The 22,054-nt window shown below is 38.4% G+C and overlaps 1 protein-coding gene across 3 annotated transcripts in view; it reads right to left on the bottom strand.

The window, feature by feature from the left end:
* ACER3 (alkaline ceramidase 3) overlaps positions 1 to 22,054 on the bottom strand; it is a 149,411-nt gene that overhangs the window by 57,970 nt on the left and 69,387 nt on the right. For 2 of the 3 annotated variants that reach the window (XM_020897565.2, XM_020897566.2), the window contains one exon: positions 19,345 to 19,397. The exons of the other annotated variant lie outside the window; for it this stretch is intronic. In XM_020897565.2, coding sequence (XP_020753224.1) covers positions 19,345 to 19,397 — 53 coding nt within the window. The remainder of the gene's footprint in view (positions 1 to 19,344; positions 19,398 to 22,054) is intronic. 3 annotated transcript variants of the gene reach the window in all.

Below are 22,054 nucleotides of genomic sequence, written 5' to 3'. Positions count from 1 at the left end.
TCCCAGTGCACCAGGCCCGAGCACTTGTCTCATGTATCCAACCTGGGCTGGTGATCTATTTCACCCTTGATAGTATACTTGTTTCAATGCTGTTCTCTCAGAACATCCCAACCTAGCCTTCTCCCACAGAGTCCAAAAGTCTGTTCGGTACATCTGTGTCTCTTTTTCTGTTTTGCATATAGGGTTATTGTTACCATCTTTTAAAATTCCATATATATGCGTTAGTATACTGTATTGGTCTTTATCTTTCTGGCTTACTTCAATCTGTATAATGGGCTCCAGTTTCATCCATCTCATTAGAACCGATTCAAATGAATTCTTTTTAATGGCTGAGTAATATTCCATTGTGTATATGTACCACAGCTTCCTTATCCATTTGTCTGCTGATGGGCATCTAGGTTGCTTCCATGTCCTGGCTATTATAAACAGTGCTGCGAAAGCTTTTGCACAACAAAGGAAACTATAAGCAAGGTGAAAAGACAGCCTTCAGAATGGGAGAAAATAATAGCAAATGAAGAAACAGACAAAGGATTAATCTCAAAAATATACAAGCAACTCCTCCAGCTCAACTCCAGACAAATAAATGACCCAATCAAAAAATGGGCCAAAGATCTAAACAGACATTTCTCCAAAGAAGACATACAGATGGCTAACAAACACATGAAAAGATGCTCAACACTGCTCATTATCAGAGAAATGCAAATCAAAACCTCAATGAGGTACCATTACAAGCCAGTCAGAATGGCTGCTATCCAAAGGTCTACAAGCAATAAATGCTGGAAAGGGTGTGGAGAAAAGGGAACCCTCTTACACTGTTGGTGGGAATGCAAACTAGCACAGCCACTATGGAGAACAGTGTGGAGATTCCTTAAAAAACTGGAAATAGAACTGCCATATGACCCAGCAATCCCACTCCTGGGCATACGCACCGAGGAAACTAGATCTCAGTGTGTATATTTAGATTACTGTTTTTGAACAAATGAACTTTTCTAGCCATCTATCTGTCTTAATGTACATACTTAAGTAGGATGCCTGACTCACTGCTCAGCTTGGATCATTCAGCATCATAAACTATGATAACATGCCTCCATCAAGGAATGATGTCCACCATATACAAGTTATAGGTCCTTTCAGTATTCTTTTGCATTTTTTTCTTCATCCTATAGCACCTAAGATAAATAAAATGGTTGGATGGCATCACTGACTCAATGGAAATGAGTTTGAGCAAGCTCCAGGAGATGGTGAAGGACAGGGAAATCTGGCATGCTATAGTCCATGGTGTTGCAAAGAGTCAGACACAACTGAGCAACTGAACAACCACTCATATATATAAGAGATAGTAATGGCTGGGGAAGTCAGTTAATGTAAGTGATGTCAAAGTATGTCTCTGAAAAATAATATAATTATTAGCAACAGTAACAACTATAGCTACTATATATTAAACTACAAGCTGAACAGCGGCCAGCTAAGTGTTATGATAGTTATTTCTTTTTTGGGGGGGAAGGGTGTATTTCTAATCCTTAAATTAATCCTTAAACCAATCCTATAGAATTTATTCACTAGATATGCATTTAATGAATTCTTTAATAATATACTACTATACATGAGGCAACATGTTAGGAGCTGAGGATATGAAGAAAACAAGACATAATCACATAATTGACCTCAGGGAATTCATAGTCTATTGAGGTAGAGGGAATGAAAAAATAAGTGATTAAATATACAGCAAATATTCCTGAAAAAGAAGCAAAAGAAACCAGAAAAGATGGTGGCAGGAAATGAAGTGAGATGGCAGAGAAAGGCATGCTAGGGAGAAGGAAGAGAATTTATGCAAAGTGATATATTCTAGTAAATTATTGGAATAATGAAAATGACAACATTTGTGCAAGGTATTATGATCAAATGTTTCACATTCATTATCTCATTTAATCTGCACAATCCTAAGGTAGGAACTATTATCTACATTCCAAGATGAAAACACTGAGGCTTAGATGGTTTAAGCAACATTTCGAAGATCACAATGCTAGTAAGTAACAGAGCCAGATTTTGAAGGGGCTCTTTTATATTATGTTGCCTCCAAAACCTTTCACTTGAGTCACCTTTAAATGTTCAAAAACACTGGTAGGTATAACACAATGACAAGCTGCAGGTAAATCAACCACCAGTTTTATGAAGATTCCTTTATTTAAAGTTTTGAACCAGTATCTACTGACTTTACATTAAACATCTAACCCAGAGGAATCCGGTGGAGAGGGAGGTGGGATGGGGGATCGGGATGGGGAATACATGTAAATCCATGGCTGATTCATGTCAATGTATGACAAAAACCACTACAATATTGTAAAGTAATTAGCCTCCAACTAATAAAAATAAATGGGAAAAAAAAAAAAACACATCTAAATGGGTCTTTTGTATTTCCATTTAAATTTTTAAACTTTTCATTCCAGGTCAGTGAAAAATGTATTGTTAGGGATTGCACTGAATCTATAGATCACCTTGGGCAATATGGTCATTTTAACAACACTGTTTCTTCCAATCTAAGAACATGGTATATTTTTCTACCTGCTTGAGTCATCTTCAGTTTCTTTCATCATGATCTTATAGTTTTCAAGTACATGTCTTTTGCTTCTCTGAAGTGAAGTGAAGTGAAAGTCACTCGGTCGTGTCCAACTCTTTGCGACCCCATGGACTATATGGTCCATGGAATGCCAGGCCAGAACACTGGAGTGGGTAACCGTTCCCTTCTCCAGGGAATCTCCCCAGCCCAGGGATCGAACCCAGGTCTCCAGCATTGCAAGCAGATTCTTTACCAGCTGAGTTGCCAGGGAAGCTTTGCCTTCATAGGTAGGTTTATTCCTGGGTATTTTAATCTTTTTGTTGTGATAGTAAATGGGATTATTTCAAGTTCTCTTTCTGATATTTCTTTGTTAGTGCACAGAAATGCAACAGATTTCTATATATTAATTCTGTATCCTGCAACTTTATCAGATTCACTGATGAGCTCTGATAGTTTTCTGATGTTGCTTTATGATTTTCTATGTAAGTATCCCATCATCTGCAAACAGTCAACATGTGATTTTTAAGGGGACACAATTCAGTTCACAGCACTGTGGTAGTATGCTTTGTAACATAAATTTTATTATTATTCAGGTATGGTGAAGCCAATAAATCAGGAGATGACTGCCACTGAAAAGGAATTTCCTGGTGGTCCACTGGTTAGGACTCTGCACTACCAGTGCTGGGGCCTGAGTGAGCTCCCTGGTTGGGGAGCTAAGATTCTGCAAGCTTTGTGGCAAGGTCAAAAACAAGCAAACAAACAAAATAGGAGGTTAAAAATCAAGGGGGAACTTGGTCCCTTCAAAAAGAAAAAGAAGGAAAAGATAGTTTGCTATTCACAGTTCCCAAGAGAGAACTTCCTTGCCATGCAGAGCAGCACAGGAAAGCACCAGGGTCAGTCAGGAGGCAGAAAGAGCAAGAGGAAAGTATGGGCAAGAGCCTTTATAGCCATTTCCCTAAGAAATGCAAGGCAAGGGAAGGTAAGCAGGTTTAGAATTGACTAATTTGAATAACTTCAAGGGGCTCTAGGATATGGGCGTAATCTCTAGTTATCTGGTTGTTGCTGTTACTGTTCAGTTGCCTAGTCCAACTCTTTCCAAGCCCATGGACTGCAGGACACCAGGCCTCCCTGTCCCTCACCATCTCCCAGAGTTTGCCCAAGTTCATGTTCATTATATCAGTGATGTCATCCAGCCATCTCATCCTCTGACACCTTCTTCTCCTTCTGCCCTCAATCTTTCCCAGCATCAGGGACTTTTCCAATGAGTCAGCTGTGTGCCTCAGATAAACAAAATACTGGAGCTTCAGCTTCAGCATCAGCATCAGTCCTTCCAGTGAATATTCAGGGTTGATCTCCCTTAAGATTGAATGGTTTGATCTCCCTGCTGTCCAAGGGACTTTCAGGAGTCTTCTCCAGCACCACAGTTGGAAGGCATCAATTCTTTGGTGTTCTGCCTTCTTTACAGTCCAGCTCTCACAACAGTATGCAACCATTGTAAAGACTACACGGACCTTTCTCAGCAGAGTAATGTCTCTGCTTTTCAACACAATGTCTAGGTTTGTCATTGCTTTCCTGCCGAGAGGCAATTGTCTTATGATTTCATGGCTGGCACTATCAGGTACCTGGCACTAAAATGATTAGGGCAGAGAAATACTGCTTCCTGGAGTGTAAGAGGTAGTTTAGAGAACGGGTTCTGAATTGGTTAGTTTGCATATAAAAGGCACAGTTCAGGCTGAGTAGTTTTGCTATATCTAAGAACTGGCTATCCCTTGTATATTCATGTGCCAGGGCATCAATACAGAAGATAATAAAGCTGTCATGAACTGAATGTTTGTGTCAAACGCAAATTCATATGCTGAAGGTCTAACCCCCAATCTGATGGTATTTGGAGATGAGTCTTTTGGGAGGTAATCAGGGTGAGGTGAGGTCATGAGGGAAGGGCCCTCATGATGGGATTAGTGCCCTTATAAGAAGAGACACCAGAAAACTAGCAAGAAGGTGGGTGACTCCAAGCCAGGAAGAGATCTCTCTCACCAGATCTGATCCTGCTGATACCCTGATAAAAATCTATTGTTTAAGCCATCTAGTCTATGGTATTTTGTAATGGCAGCCTGAGATGACTGCTGCTGCTGCTGCCAAGTCGCTTCAGTCGTGTCCAACTCTGTGCAACCCCATAGATGGTAGCCCACCAGGCTCCTCCATCCCTGGGATTCTCCAGGCAAGGATACTGGAGTGGGTTGCCATTTCCTTCTCCACTGAGATGACTAGTACAGTAAATATGTGGCGTCAGATCAGGTATGTGTGGAGAATGCTCTGAAGGGAAAAAGATAAGAGTATTTCTATTTCAGTGACAAAAGGCTGATGGGGGAGGCAGGGACATCAATAGGAACCAGTTACAGGAATCTAGGTTGGAGATGATAGATTAAGGCAAAGGCAGATGGAGAGAGTCAGAGGTAGATGCATTCAAGAGTTATTATACAGAAGTTGAATCAAGAGGTTTTAGAGTTTCTAGAGGTGAGAAAAGCAGGAGAAATTAGAAATGAATCACAGGTTTTTGGTTTGGGTTTTGGATGTAAGATGGTTTCATTCACTGAGATAGGGAGCAAAAGAGAAAGAAGGGTAGTATTTATTTATAACCAGAACATCTGCTGTTGACATTATAAAGTCTGATATTGCTTACATTACTACCTAACATTTAAGCTATTTTTATTTTTGTATTATAAACAAAGTTATAAGTGAACAAACATTTTTCTTTGGTTTTAGTTGGTTTTAGTTTCTAGGATAAATATAATTATTTTTACTTAGTTGAAATACATGAATATTCTTTTACTAGCATTTTCCCACTAACATCAAACATATTCTATGCTCAGTACAGAATACATAGAAATAGCAGAAGAACATAAAGAAAAAATTTCTTCAATTTTTACCTTCCCCAGGATTATCAGCAACTTTATATATCAGTTAGTGAAAGCATAAAAGAATGAATTGAATGAGTGAATAGATGAAAAGAAAATCTGGGAGAAGTCTCCTAAAAACGTAAAGCTCCTATAATCATCAACGCAAGATCAAGTCCTAAAATGAAATAAAACAAAACAAAATGTGGGTCCTAATCTTGTCCCTAACTTCTAGTCTGATAACTTTCCCTCTCTCAGGCTATTCTTCCATTTCTAAAATTTACAAATTTGGACTAAATTTTAAAAATCTCTTTTAATATTAAGGTTCTATGATTCTAAATTGTCCTTTGGTTGGTACTTTTCACCCCTTATGTGAAGGCCATCTGCCCACACCTATTATCTCTACCCCTTCTCTATAATGCTGTCCTTAATCCTACTCCCAAATGTACTACTCTTGACTGGCTGCCACAAAAACGTGACACAATGATCACGAGGAAGGAGTCAGTAAAAGCCTCCATGAGGGCACACACAATTCAATACTACTTATAGGAATGAATCACTAACCATGGATAAGTAATGGTGGTTCAGACATTCTGACTGACTGAAGAAAAAGGAAGGAAATGAACATTTATTAGACACTTAATTAACAGCTCCTATGATGGTCCTTTCATATGCCAATCAACTGATCCTCATAATACTCCTATAGGTATTATTAGACCAATTATATAAATGAGAAAATTAAGGCTCAGCAAGATTAACTGGCATGACTATGCTTAAATAGCCAGTAAAATGGTAGAATCAGAACTGGAACCCAGTAGCAGCAACCTAGGAACAATAAATCTAATGAAAATATCACTCTAGCTCTAAAGTATTCTTAATACAGAACTGTCAATAACTGCTTGTGCTCAGTGTGGGCAGGAATAAAAACAGGCCTCCGCTTTCTCTATAGCTACAACAAACTAAGCTCAGGTTGGTGAAATGGTTTGCTGACAAATATGTGGCAACTCTGCCATTTTTTACTTCGCTTCAGCGATTGTGCCTAACAAATAACAGCCTAACATTGTGAAGCCAAATTTATCCTGGAAGGAGACAAGACAGGGAGAATGTTCAGTGAATATTTATGATCATTTTATGTTTACATTAAGAAAATGGAGAAGCTATTTAAATAAATCCTTTAATATTGATGACTCCTCCTTCCTCCTCAATCATTGGTAAAATGGGTCATATTTCATTTCTGCCCAGTTAGGCAAGCACATAAAATCACAATAGTGTAGAAAAAGGGCAAATGAAATAAAGCATATGTAAAATTTGTCCATGGAGTTGATAAAACAGTATGATAATAATGACAAAAACATAGTGCCAAAGATCTCAGGATCAAAGGCCATCTTATCCATTCAAATGTGATGTTATCTTGGTGACAATCTTGCCAACAACTAAGTTTATCAGCAAATCAAACTGTGCCCCACCGCTGCTCAAAATGCAGGTTAAAATAATGGCTCACAGAGAATAAAGTCCACGAGGCTTTGATGGGCCTGTGGTTAGTTCCCTAAACCATATCTCCTTCCACTTAGTTCAATGCCTGCTCTGAGCAGGTACTCAATAATGTAACAAATGCTAGCTGTTATGCTATCACCATCATCACCACATCCATCCTCCCACTGCATGACTACAACCATAATGTATCAGTACTGCTTTCAGCGCTCGGAGAAGCCAAACCTACTCACAATTGTGAGTTCCAGTTGGCCCCGCAAATTCCTATTCATTTTTGACAATTTAACTCAAACAAGTGTCTGAATTTATGTGAAATCCCTTTTCTGACCTCCCTGCCCTAACAGTCACTTTCTATTGCACCCTGTATATACCTCCATCATTGCATTCACTAGCATATTATCTTTAATCCTAGAACACAGATTTCTTGAAAGAAGGATTATATATAATCTTTACCTGTGCATTCCTGTTATCTAGGTATCAAAAAAAATTTTTTTTTAACTAATGAAAGTGTCTGTCCAGCCTATGCTTGAGAACCTCTAAAGACAGAGGACTCTTCTAAGGTAGAGATCTTCTAAGGTAGCCCTTACTATCTACTGGCTAAGAAAATTCTTCCCTATGTTGAGCAAGATGGCTCAATCTTTAACCTCACTAGAACTGCATAGAATAAACCTGATACTCCTTGCATCAACCTTAAATACTGATCTGTAAAACATTTATGTTGTGGTACCTGCAAGACCCAAGGGATAAGTATACCAAGGTCAACTAGACAGTCCTTGGTCCTTGGTAACTCACATTCTGATACAGAAGTCAGACACATAAATATAAATAAAATAACATGGATAAGGGCAGTAATACAGATGCATGAAGTGTGTTATGAAAGAACACATGAGGAGTACAAATCTCACCCTGGGGCCATGGAAGGCTTCCTAGAGGAGCTACCACTTTGCCTGAGAGTTTAAAAGACAAACTGGAATAGTCCACAAGAGAGAGGCCAGACATAAACAAATGCAAAAAGAAAGCCTGGTGCATACAGCTGAGGGTGGGTAACTGAGCATATCTTCTCTTCTTCAGGCTAAACATTCCCAGTTCCTTCTTCAGGCATCATGACGAGATTTTTAGTTCTTTCACCATTCTGGGGTCTCTCATTTGAATACATAGCCAGGTCAGGGCTTAGAACTCGATGCAATATTCCTGTCAGCACACAGATGGGGAGCCTATACATCAGCCCCCCCAACTCAGATACCTAGTCCTGTCAGATATCCTGTCTAAGCACACTGACCCAGTTGTTTCCTCATGTGTGGAAGACACACACACTAACTTCCAAGGCAAACATTTTAGGAACAATAGACAGCAGGAATGATCCTTGAAATTTTAAAATTTATCTAAGTCTTAGAAAACATGTGTTAAGGCAATGTCAGAGAATAGTGCATGTAAAGATTTAGACTAGAAGTTTTAAAATTATTCTGGTCATATGTCACTGTATTAAAAAACCACCTCAAAACTCAGCAGCTTAAAATAGCAATATTTACTTTGCTCATTCATATGCATTTAAAGCAGAGTTGAGAGAGGACAGTCCATCTCTACTTCACTCAGTGTGAGCTGGGATAGCCTAAAGGCTGGGAGCTGGAATCATCCAAAGATTTGCTCACTCAAATTTCTGGCAGTTGATGCTGGCTAAAGTCTGGGGATTACACGTGAGGTATAGCAAAGACATCTATATTTCGCCCTTGCAAGTGGCTTCTTTACAATATGATGCTGGGTTCAAACAGTAAGCATCCCAGGAAGACTAGGCAGAAGCTGTATTGCTTTCTGTGATTCAAACTTGGATGTCACACAGCTTTGAATCTATAGTCAGTCTTGCTAGCTGTGTCACAGTTGTGACGCATAGCTGTGTGTTGTCATAACTGTGTCACAGCTATAGTCACAGTCTGGCCCGGTATTCAAGGGCAACAAACAAAGATTCCATCTCTTGAGGAGAGACAATGGTACCTTGTAAGAAAAGCAGGTAGGATGGGATATGTGGATGTAAACATCTTTGGAAAATATGATAATCTTACCACGTAAATAAAACTCAACGCTGAGTTAAACATCCCTAATATTAGGAGGCAGTCTGCTTTAGGATGAAAGGTGTTCTGGCTGGTTTGTTACTATTATTATTCCACAAAAGCACCTCTGGAGTCTTTAAAGTCTCTTCTTTAAAACAAACATAAACGTGAATTTTTCTTATCACAACAGGACTTCATATTTATTGTAGAAAATTTGTTAAATGCAGAAATGCAGAAAGAAATACAGCTGCCTGTAAACCCATAGACCACGAGTTTCTATAATTTAATATTTCAATATAACTCTTATCATTCACTTGTGTGATTAACTAAACGGGATGGTGATTTCTCAAACTAAGGTAGAAGCAGTAAAAACAGGGAGAGTAGGCAGATCTAGGTATACTTTAAAAATAAAATCAGAAGCACAAATTAAATATGAGGGATGAGGAAATGAAAGAAATCAGGGATGACTCCAGGTTTTTGGATGTTTCCATTCCCACTTCCACTCAGCAAATGGGTGGGTGAGGGCATCACAAGGGAACACCAGAGAGGAACAGTTATGGGAAAAGAAATAAAGAATTGTGTATTGCTTATGTTAAAGGTTGAGATGTCTATGATATGTCAAACATGCTTGGATACACAAATCTATAGCTAAGAGGTGAGATCAGAACTGAATAAAGATGTTTTGAATCATCAGTGTATAGATCACATTCAAAGCTATGAGATTATATAACATCACCTAGCAGGGAATACAGAGATTGCTGCTGTTCAGTTGCTGAGCGATGTCCAACTCTTTGCGACCCCATAGACTGTAGCATGCCAGGCTCCTGTGTCCATGGGATTTACAGGCAAGAATGCGGACTGGGTTGCTATTTCCTTCTCCTGGGGAGAAGGGAATCCAGACCAGGGATTGAACCCATGTCTCCTGTATTAGTAGGCAGATTCTTTAATACTGAGACACCAGGGAAGCCCACAGAGAAGGTGGCTCAGGGCAAAAGAGTGGCCAGTAAAGTAAGGAAGAAAGCTACAGGAATTTCGTTTTTCGTAAGACAAGGAAAACCAGGAAGGTAACATAACTGTTTCATGAAGAAAAAGTAAACACTGTATAGAATGCTCAGTTCAGTTCAGTTCAGTTGCTCAGTAGTATCTGACTTTCTGCAGCACCAGGGACTGCAGCATGCCAGGCTTCCCTGTCTGTCACCAACTCCCAGAGCTTGCTCAAATTCATGTCCATCGAGTCAGTGATGCCATCCAACCATCTCATCCTCTGTCGCCTCCTTCTCCTCCTGCCTTCAATTTATCCCAGCATCAGGGTCTTTTTCAATGAGCCAGTTCTTCCCATGAGGTGGCCACAGTATTGGAGCTTCAGCATCAGTCCTTCCAATGATTTCCTTTAGGATTGACTGGTTTGATCTCCTTGCTGTCCAAGGGATGCTCAAGAGTCTTCTCCACAAAGTTCAAAAGGATCAGTTCTTCAGCACTCAGCTTTCTTTACAGCCCAGCTCTCACATCCATACATGACTACTGGGAAAACCATAGCTTTGACTAAACGGACCTCTGTCAGCAAAATCATTCATATGCTGTCTAGGTTTGTCATAGCTTTTCTACCAAGGAGCAACTGTCTTCTAATTTCATGGCTGTAGTTACCATCTGCAGTGATTTTGGAGACCAAGAAAAGAAAATCTGTCACTGTTTCCATTGTTTCCCCATCTATTTGCCATGAAGTGATGGGACTGGATGACATGATTTGTATTTTTTGAATGTTAAGTTTTAAGCCAACTTTTTCACTCTACTCTTTCACTTTCATCAAGAGGCTCTTTAGTTCCTCTTCTCTCTCTGCCATAAGGGTGGTGTCACCTGCATATCTGAGGTTACTGATATTTCTCCTGGCAATCTTGATTCCAGCTTGTATTTCATCCAGTCCGGAATTTCACATGATGTCCTCTACATATAAGTTAAATAAGCAGGGTGACAATATACAGCCTTGATGTACTACTTTCCCAATTTGGAACCAGTCCATTATTCCACATCCGGTTCTAACTGCTGCTTCTTGACCTGCATACAGATTTCTCAGGAGGTAGGTAAGGTGGTCTGGTATTCTCATCTCTTGAAGAATTTTCCACAGTTTGTTGTGATCCACACTGTCAAAGGCTTTAGTGTAGTCAATGAAACAGAAGTAGATGTTTTTCAGGAACTCTCTTGCTTTTTTGATGATCCAACAGATGTTGGGAATTTGATCTCTGGTTCCTCTGCCCTTTCTAAATCTAGCTTGAACATCTGAAAGTTCTCAGTTCACATACTGTTGAAGCCTAGTTTGGAGAACTTTGAACAATACTTTGCTAGCGTGTGAGATGAGTGCAATTATGTGGTAGTTTGAACATTTTTTGGCATTGCCTTTCCTTGGGATTGAAATGAAAACTGACGTTTTCCCAATCCTGTGGCCACTGCCGAGTTTTCCAAATTTGCTGGCATACTAAGTGCAGCACTTTCATAACATCATCTTTTAGGATTTGAAATAGTTCAGCTGGAATTTCATCACCTCCTCTGGCTTTGCTCATAGTGATGATTTCTAAGGCCCACTTGACTTCACACTCCAGGATGTCTGGCTCTAAGTGAGTGATCATACCATCATGGTTATTTGGGTCAAGAAGATCTTTTATGTATGGTTCTTCTGTGTGTTCTTGCCACCTCTTCTTAATATCTTCTGCTTCTGTTAGGTCCATACCATTTCTGTCCTTTATTGTGTCCATCTTTGCATGAAATGTTCCCTTGGTATCTCTAGTTTTCTTGAAGAGATCTCTAGTCTTTCCCATTCTATTGTCTTCCTCTATTTCTTTGCACTGATCACTGAAGAAAGCTTTCTTGTCTCTCCTTGCTATTCTTTGGAACTTTGCACCCAGATGGGTATATCTTTCCTTTGCCTTTAGCTTCTTCTCTTTTCTCAGCTATTTGTGTGGCCTCCTCAGACAACCATTTTGCCCTTTTGCATTTCTTCTTCTTGGGGATGGTTTTGATCACTACCTCCTGTATAGAATGCTACTGAAAGGTCAAATAAGGTGATAAAAATGTATATTGAATCTGGCAAGATGAAGGTCACTGTTCACTTTGGCAACAGCAATTTCTGTGAAGTGAAGGGAAGCCTAACTGGGATGGGAGGGAAATAGAGGTGAGTAGAGAGAAAAAAAGACCCTGATGCTGGGAAAATTTGAAGGCAGGAGGAGAAGAGGATGACAGAGGATGAGATGGTTAGATGGCATCACTGACTTGATGGACATGAGTTTGAGTAAACTCTGGGAGTTGGCGATGGACAGGGAAGCCTGGCCTGCTGCAGTCCATGTGGTCACAAAGAGTCGGACATGACTGAGCGACTGAACTGAACTGAGTAGAGAGAGGAGAAAATAAAGTGGTTCTGATGTGACAAGGAACTGAACACTGACTCAGTAGCTAGAGTTTTACAAAAGGTCAATGGAGGAGTAATGTTTAAAAACACAGAAACTATTTGAGCATGTTTGATGCAGATGGCAGTGACTGAATGTAGTGACTTTCTAAAGACTGTGGCAGAGCAAGAGACTGCAGTGGGGTATGGAACTAGAGGAGTGAAGTCTTTGAGTGGGAGGGGATAAATTCAGAGCCCCAAGAAGGTGACACTGGTCTTTGACAGGTTTGGTATAGTTCTTCCATAGTAACAGGAGGAAGAAGGTAATGATAGAAAGATGAGGGAATTCTTGACTGATTCTGTCTATATTCTCAATGAAATACTGAAGAAGATATCAGCAAGGAGCACAGGGTATGAGGCAAAAGAGATGTAAAAAGAAATCTAAAAAAAGAAACAGGTGTGGAATAATGGTTCTGGGAAGTGAAATTATGAGGGAAATGTAATTGCACTGCTTTGTGGCATTCGGTGCTTATTTGCAATTTCTGTTTAATAATTTAGAAGTGAGGTCACTCAACAAAGGGATGTGACTTCTATGAGCAATACTTAGCTACTCAGTTCAGGCACATAGTAGGCAGGTAATGGAGCTTGATTTGGGCTAAATATTACTCAAAAAGCAAGAGGTAAGGGCTTTAAGGATAGCTATATGGATGGGTGAGAATTATAATAATTGGGGGTCACAGATTACAAACTTTGTAAAAAGGGGAAAGAAGAGAGGCAAAATGTACTTCCTCCCAGTCTTTTCATTATTATTTACAAAATTGATATCATATTACACAAAGTTTTACATCTTTATAATATCTTCCCATGTAAACAGTCTTCAAAAATATTACTTTACCATACATTTACATGAATCAGCCATGGATTTACATGTGTTCCCCATCGCAATCCCCTCTCCCGCCTTCCTCCCCATCCCATCCCTCTGGGTCTTCCCAGTGCACCAACCCTGAGCACTTGTTTCATGCATCTAACCTGGGCTGGTCATCTCTTTCACCCTTGATAGTATACTTGTTTCAATGCTATTCTCTCAGAACATCCCACCCTCGCCTTCTCCCACAGAGTCCAAAACTCTGTTCTGTACATCTGTGTCTCTTCTGTTTTGCATATATGGTTACCGTTACCATGGCAAAAACCACTACAATACTGTAAAGCAATTAGCCTCCAACTAATAAAAATAAATATAATTTTAAAAAAGCAAAAAAAAATATTACTTTAGTTTAGGTATATCACAGCATATTTAGCAACTGTTAAATTGTTGTTTTCTTTTTGTATGGCCATGTCTCACAGCCTGTGGGGTCTTAGTTCCCCAACCAGGGATTAACCCAGGTGTCAGCAGTGAAAGTGCTGAGCCTTATAACCACTGGGCTGCCAGGGAATTCCAAAAATCTTCCTACTGTTAAACATTTAGATCATTTAAAATTCTTTATCATGATGCTGTGGTAAATATCTTTGTGAAACATCTTTTCTGTATCTCTGATTACTTTCTTAGGAAGCAATCCTAGGAGTGCAATTACTGAGTCAAAGTATATGTCCATTGTTTTTCTGTTTCAAGTACAATACAAATAATTTTCTTCTCCCTGAACCATCTGAGTCAGCCAGTGACATGAGGTTTCACAATTCCAAAGTAGTTTGGTGCACATTTCCTACAAGGATATTCACTCAAGATTATATGCCTTGATTAAATGGAATTTAGCACAGGAATGCAAGGTTGGTTTCATATATGAAAATAAATCAACATACTAGACCATACTAATATAATAAAGAAGAAAAACCATATGATAATTTCAAGAGATACAGAAAAAAATCTGAAAATTCCAACACTTTCTCTTGATAAAAACACTCAAACTAGGAATAGAACTTCGTCAGCCTAATAAAGTTAATATTATAATTAATGGTGAAAACCTGAAAGCTTTCTTCTTAAGATCAGGAAGAAAACAAGGATGTCTGTTCTCTCCACTCCTATTCAAGTGTCTAGGATACAAATGAATATATATGCAAAACAGAAACATATTCACAAATATAGAAAACAAACTTGTGGTTACCAAAGAGGAAAAGGGAAGGACAATTAGAGTGTAAAATTAATAGATACAAACTACTACATATAAAAGAGATAAGCAACAAAGATACATAGCATACCACTGCCGTTATCTTGTAGTAATTTACAATGGAATATAATCTGTAAAAATATGGAATCATTATGTTGCACATTTGAAACTAATATAATAATGGAAATTAAATATAGTTCAATTAAAAATAAAACACTGTGCAAGAAGTCCTAGTCAGGGCAGTTAGGCAAGAAAAATAAGTGAAAGGCATTTAATTGCTAAGGAAGAGGTAAAACTCTCTCTATTTACATATGACATGATCTCATACAGACAAAAAACCCTAACAAATCCATATACATATACACATAAAACTGTAAGAGGTAAAAAACAAGTTCAAGAAGGCTGCAGGAATAGGAGCAATATGCAAAAATCATTGTTATTTTAGGCATGAGAAAGCAGAAAATGAAATTAAGAAAATAATTTCATTTATAGCATCAAAAAGAATATAATACTTATACAAAAGAAGTCAAGACTTGCACATAAACTATAAAACATCTTTGAAAGAAAATTAAAAGACTTAAATAAGTGAGAAGATACCCTGTGTTCAAATATCGGAAGCCCTAATATGAAGATGGCAATACTTTCCAAAGTATGGATTTAATGCAATCTCTTTCAAAATCCCTTTTCATACTGTTCATGGGGTTCTCAAGGCAAGAATACTGAAGTGGTTTGCCATTCCCTTCTCTAGTGGACCACGTTTTGTCAGAACTCTCCACCATGACCCATCCATCTTGGGTGGCCCTACATAGCATGGTGCATAGTTTCATTGAATTAGACAAGGCTGTGGTCCATGTGGTCAGATTGGTTAGTTTTCTGTGATTGTGGTTTTCAGTCTGTCTGCCCGCTGATGGAGGAGGCTAAGAGGCTTATGGAAGCTTCCTGATGGGAGAGACTGACTGAGGGGGATATTGGGTCTTGTTCTGATGGCCCCCAAGCTCAGTAAATCTTTAATCCAATTTTCTATTGATGGGTGGGGCTGTGTTCCCTCCCTGTTATTTACCTGGGGTCAAACTATGGTGGAGGTAAAGAAGATAATGGTGACCTCCATCAAAAGGTCCCATGCACATACTGCCTCACTCAGTGTCCCCAACAAAGCATTAGGTCATCACCGACCCATGCCTCCACCGGAGACAGTGAAGAATAACTAAAGAGCCTCTTGATGAAAGTGAAAGAGGAGAGTGAAAAAGTTGGCTTAAAATTCAACATTCAGAAAACGATCATAGCATCTGGCCCCATCAGTTCATGGCAAATAGATGGGGAACAGTGGCAACAGTGACAGACTTTATTTTGGTTGGCACCAAAATCACGGCAGATGAAGACTGCAGCCATGAAATTAAAGGATGCTTGCTCCTTGGAAGAAAAGCTATGACCAACCTAGAGAGCATAAGAAAAAGCAGAGACATTACTTTGCCAACAAAGGTCCATCTAGTCAAAGCTACAGTTTTTCCAGTAGTCATGTATGGATGTGACAGTTGGACTATAAGAAAGCTGAGTGCCGAAGAATTGATGCTTTTGAACTGTGGTGTTGGAAAAGACCCTTGAGAGTCCCCTGGACTGCAAGAAGATCCAACCAGTCCATTCTAAAGGAAATCAACCCTGAATATTCACTGGAAGGACTGATGCTGAAGCTGAAACTCCAATATTTGGCAACCTGATGCTAAGAACTGACTCATGCTGGGAAAATTGAGGACAACAGCAGAAGGGGACAACAGAGGATGAGATGGTTGGATGGCATCACCGAGTCAATGGACATGAGTTTGAGTAAACTCCGGGAGTTGGCGATAGACAGGGAGGCCTGGCGTGCTGCAGTCCATGGGGTAGCAAAGAGTCAGACACAACTGAGCAACTGAACTGACTGACTGACTTTCAAAATCCCAACTAACTTTGCAGAAATTGATAAATGCCAGGGACCAAAAATAGATTAAACAATTTTTAAAAAGAAGAATAAATTTGGAGGATTCACAGCTTCCAATCTCAAAATTTACTACAAATCTACGTGAATCAAGGTATATATAGGTCAGTAGAATTGAACCAAGAGTTGAATCAAGAGTCAATAAATAAACTCATAAATTTACAATTGACTGATTTCAACAGGGGTGCCACCACAATTCAGTGGGGAAAGAACAGTGTTTTCAACAAATGACCTGAGACAACTGGGTATCCATATGCAGAAGAATGAAGTTAGAGAAGTACCTCACACCATATACAAAAATTAATTAAAAATGGATCAAATACCTAATGTAAGAGCTACAACTACAAAGCTCTTAGAATAAGATATAGGTTTAAGTTTTCATGACCTTGGATTAGGTTCCTTAGATATAATATCAAAAGCAAAAGAAACCAAAGGGAAAAATAGATAAAATGAACTTCAGCAAAATTGAGAACTTTTTTTGCTTCAAAGGATGCTATTAACAAAATGAAAAAAACAACACATGAATGAAAGAAAATGTTATAAAGCCATGTATTTTATAAGGGTCTATATCTAGAATATATATAGCACTCTTATTTAATGACAAAAAGGCAAATAATCCAATTTTAAAATAGGCAAAAGGATATGAACAGATATGTTTCCTAAGAAGATACATGAATGGTCAATATACACATGAAAAAATGCTCAACATCATTTATTACTGTTGTTGTTTAGTTACTAAGTCGTGTCCAACTCTTTTGTGATCCCACAGATTGTAGCCCACCAGGCTCCTCTGTTCATGGGATTTCCCAAGCAAGAATACTGGAACAGGTTGCCATTTTCTTCTCCAGCAGATCTTCCTGACCCAGTGACTGAACTGAACCTGCATCTCCTGCTTGGTAGGCGGATTATTTACCACTAAGCCACCAGGGAAGTGCTCATTTATTATTAGGGAAATGCAAAAGAAAACCACAATGAGATACTACTTCACACCCACTAAGATGGCTCTAATTAAAAGGACAGACAATAACAAGTACTGGCAAGAATACAGAAAATTGCCAGCAGGAATGTATAATGGTATGGTCACTGAGAAAAACAGTCTAGCAGCTCCTCAAAAGGTTAAATATAGAGTTATCTACCGTGTGACCCAGAAATTCCACTCCCAAACATATGCCTAAGAGAACTGAAAACATACATCCACACAAAAACTCGTATATGAATGCTGATAGCAGCATTATGTTCAAAAACCAAAAACTCAAAAACAACCCAAATATCCACTAATTAATAAACTGATAAACAAAATATGCCATATCTAAACAATGATATTTTGACCTAAGTGAAAAAGCTCAGATACAAAAGGCCACATATTGTATGATTCATTTGCTATAAAATGTATAGAATAGGCAAATCCATGGAGAGAGTAGATCAATGGTTGTCAAAGGCTAGGTGGAGGAATTAATGGGGAGTGACTGCTAATAGAAATGAGATTTCTCTTTGAGGTGAAGAAAGTAGTCTGGAACTAGAGAGTAGTGATGGTTCCACAACTTTGTGAGTAAACTTAAAACAACTTGTATGCTTTAAAAGGGTATATTTTATGATATGTGAACTAGATCTATAAAAAAAGATATACACCTACATATCCACAATACCACCAACAAAATCAGGAAAGTAACATAGATTAATTACTACTACATAATCCTCAGACCCCATTAAGTTTTTCTAAGTGTCCCAATAACATCATAAGTAGAAGCACATGCACACACACATACATTCACAGGATCCAGTCCAGAATTAAACAGTGTATTTACTTCTCATGTCTTTTTAGTCTCCTTCAATCTTGCACAGTTCCTCGGTCTTTTCATTTTATGACCTTGGATACTTTTGAAGATTATATGCCACTAGTTTTATAGAATGTCACTCTTATATTTTAATATGGCTGTAATTAGTAATTCATAGACTGTTATATAAACAGATCCTTCCAGATTAGCGCTATCCAATACAGTAGGCACTAGGCGTATGTGGCTATTGAGCATTTGGAGTAATCTAAACTGAAATACACTGCAAGTGTAAAATATATACCCAATTTTAGGCTGTGAAACATTTCATTGATAGGTTTTTATATCAATTGCATGTTGAAATAATAGCAATACTTTGGATATACTGAGTTAAAATATATTATTAAAATTAATTACACCTATTTCTTTTAATGTGGCTTTTTAAAATGTGACTACTGGAGACTACTGGAAATTGTACAAGTAGTTCACATTATATTTTTTTTTCAAATTTACTTTTTAATTGAAGGATAATTGCTTTACAGAATTTTTTTGTTTTCTGTCAAACCTCAGCATGAACCTCAACGTTATATTTTTATTGGACGGTGTATTTCTAGAAGCTTCTGGGTTAGCAATGGGGAACAAAGAGGTTAAAAGATTCAGGACAACCTATATGGCCCCCTTGGGGCAAGGACAGTAAATATAAATCCTCGCATAGCTCTAAAACCCTGCTAGTTAAAGGAACCAGACCATTCAACTGGACGCCATAAAAGAGACATCAGGGAATATAGGCAGCTAAGAATAAGAACGCGTAGTTTTGGTGAACTGATTTTATCTTACCATGATGTCTGAATGGCATTTTACCTTCCAGTCCTGCTCTAAAGCTATTCCTGCCGTAACAGAGGCGGTCAAACCCATACTGCTCTTGCTTAGTTTCTCTCTGGACCACTTCTTTGCTTGCCTCTTTACTTCACTTATTCAACCTAGAGCCTTTGGTCTGAAGTAAAAACTCCAGGGATTACAGATCTCATCTTTTTTCTCTTGTCTCAATATCATCATCTAGTAATTTGCTCTTTCCTCAAATGTGAAGTGTCTCTGGACTAAGAGAAATAAGCATTTAGTCAATTTTGTCATTACTGACCTGCATTTCATATTTCAGAGTCATGTGGAAGCACCAGGATCCCATTCCTACCACTGAAATTAAAACAAACATAAAAAAAACCAATTAGCATGAAATTCTTTGTGTGGGGCCAGAGTGACTTGAAAAGACAATAAGACACTTTAAAGCACTGAGTTTTAAGAACAAATTTATGAAATCCTGTGGAAAGATATACCAGACTCCGCCTAAGCTCTGTCTATAACTGATGAAATTTTGGAACAGAAAAAAAAAGCATAAATTCTCATAAATTCCCTCCAGTAAGTGATTTACTAAATTAATCAACATTCTCCATTCTTTTGCATAAAATGTATTATGGATGCTAGGGGTAAGCTTTAATGCTCAGAGCTGGTTAGCTACTCTTCAGTACTTTCTTTGTATTTCTAATCCAAATACTTGAAGTATATGCTTAATAAGAACCAATCAGTTATGTCTGTTTGTTCTGAAACTTGCTAATGCCACTGCATTTAGTTAACAGAAATATGACTGCAAAAAGACAGCTACTGTTTCTATAAAAACTATTTAAAATATTTCAAGAAATGTTTAAAACAGAATTAATAAAATTGAGTTGCTAATAAAAATTGCTCTGATATCTGTGGATATATGTTACAAACTGGGGAAAATTCTGTATTCACACCTCAAAGTTCTTTCCAAGTGCTTCTATTTTAAATAAATCATTTTCATTGTAAGTTTTAAAATTTTCTGTTTGTTTTTCAATGCAAAAAAGACTATCAGAACTATAATTAGGGTACTATATTCAAAGGCCATGCTCTGCATCAAATCATTGTCAAAGATTATACCACTATGCTTAAATTAAAATAAAACTTAAAGATGGGTATATATATTTTTCAATAATTATAGCTTTGACTCTTTAAAAATTAACAGAATAAATATCACTCCCGATCACACCTGATAATACAGCTACTACTGTGATGAAGCTCAGTTCAATAAGCCTTTATTGAGTACTTTCTATTTGCCGAATTCAACTACAGACGTTGAGGTACAAAGGTAAGATCCAATCATTGGCCTTAATGAAGCATACAGGCTAATGGAAGAGACAGGCCAATAAACAGAAGATACCAGTACGTGGAGATATGGGGAGAAAAAAAAGATATGCATGAAGTGAACTTCCTTGGTGGTTCAGCTGGTAAAGAACTCGCCTGTCAATGCAGGAGACATGGGTTTGATCCCGGGGTAGGGAAGATCCCCCGAAGAAAGAAAAGACAAACTGCTCCAGTATTCTTGCCTGGAAAATTTCACGGACAGAGGAGCTACAGTCTAGGGGAGTGGATGTGACCGAGAGTGTGATGCGGGCATGCACGCACACGTGCACGCACATACACACTGCCATAGGAGCACAGTCCTTGGGAAGAGTTGGACACGACTGAGAGCATGCGTGTGCGCGCGCACACGCACATACACACTGCCATAGGAGCACAGTCCTTGGGAAGAGTTGGACACGACTGAGAGCATGTGTGTGTACGCGCGCGCACACACACACACACACACACACACACACTACCATAGGAGCAGAGAAGACGGGACTTACGAATGAAGCCAAAGAAAGCAAGAATAATGCCAGGAGTCTGTCTCAAGGATGTAACAGGTAGCCCAACAAACAAAGTAAATGTGGATGTTATCAAATCAATTGAACCAAGCCATTAGAGAAAGATTTCAAACCCTTTGTTACTCTTTAAAAAAGAATCAGTACAGATATTATCACATTTTTTTAGTGCTCAAAATGAGATTAGAGAAGTAAAGAGTTACTGAACTCATCTTACTAAGGAAATGAGGAAGTGGGATGGTGCTGTCCTTTTTCAAAGGAGAAATCAGAAAATTAGATAAATTAATGGCAGGAGAAAAAAAAAAAATCAAACCTTTTGAGCTATTTAAAGTCACATAATATACTATAAAGTAAAAAAAATTAAAATGAGGTGGATGACTATTTATCCTGAAAGGCAGACTGGCCACTTAATCTATGTCTCATTCAAGGGTTGTTTTTATCCAAATGTTTCCAAATATTCTCTTGTCACTGTTTATTATATCACATTAAAGCCTGATCTTTTAAAAAACCTCTACAGTTTATTTCCTTTCAAAACTCCATTTAAAGTGCAAGGAAATATAACAGAATATCACCTCTCTCCATACAATATTTTATATTTTGCCACTAGAAAGCAAACCACCAATTTTTTCTAAAACGTATTAGCTTTACTGAGATGCAATTCACATGTGTGTGTGCATGTTCTGTCATGTCTGACTCTGTGCAACCCCATGGACTATAGTTCACCAGGCTCCTTTGTCCATGGAACTCTCCAGGCAAGAGATCTTTCTACTGATCTTTACTCCACTGATCTTTCTACTGTCTACAGTTTTGTCTTTTCCAAACTGTCACACAGTTGGAATCATACAGTAAGTAACCTTTTCAGTTCTGCCAAGAGAACGCACTGGTCATAGCAAACACCCTCTTCCAACAACACAAGAGAAGACTCTAAAGAGTCATGGACACCGAAATCAGACTGATTATATTCTTTGCAGCCAAAGATGGAGAAGCTCTATTCACTCAGCAAAAACAAGACCAGAAGCTGACTGTGGTTCAGATCATGAACTCCTTATTGGCAAATTCAGACTTAAAGAAAGTAGGGGAAAACCATTAGACCATTCATGTATGACCTAAATGAAATCCTTTATGATTATA

This window comes from Odocoileus virginianus, chromosome 10 (genome assembly GCF_023699985.2).
Source record: "Odocoileus virginianus isolate 20LAN1187 ecotype Illinois chromosome 10, Ovbor_1.2, whole genome shotgun sequence".
NCBI lineage: Eukaryota > Metazoa > Chordata > Mammalia > Artiodactyla > Cervidae > Odocoileus > Odocoileus virginianus.
The sequence above is the reverse complement of the archived record's forward strand: the minus strand, read 5'-3'. Positions and strand labels throughout refer to the sequence as shown.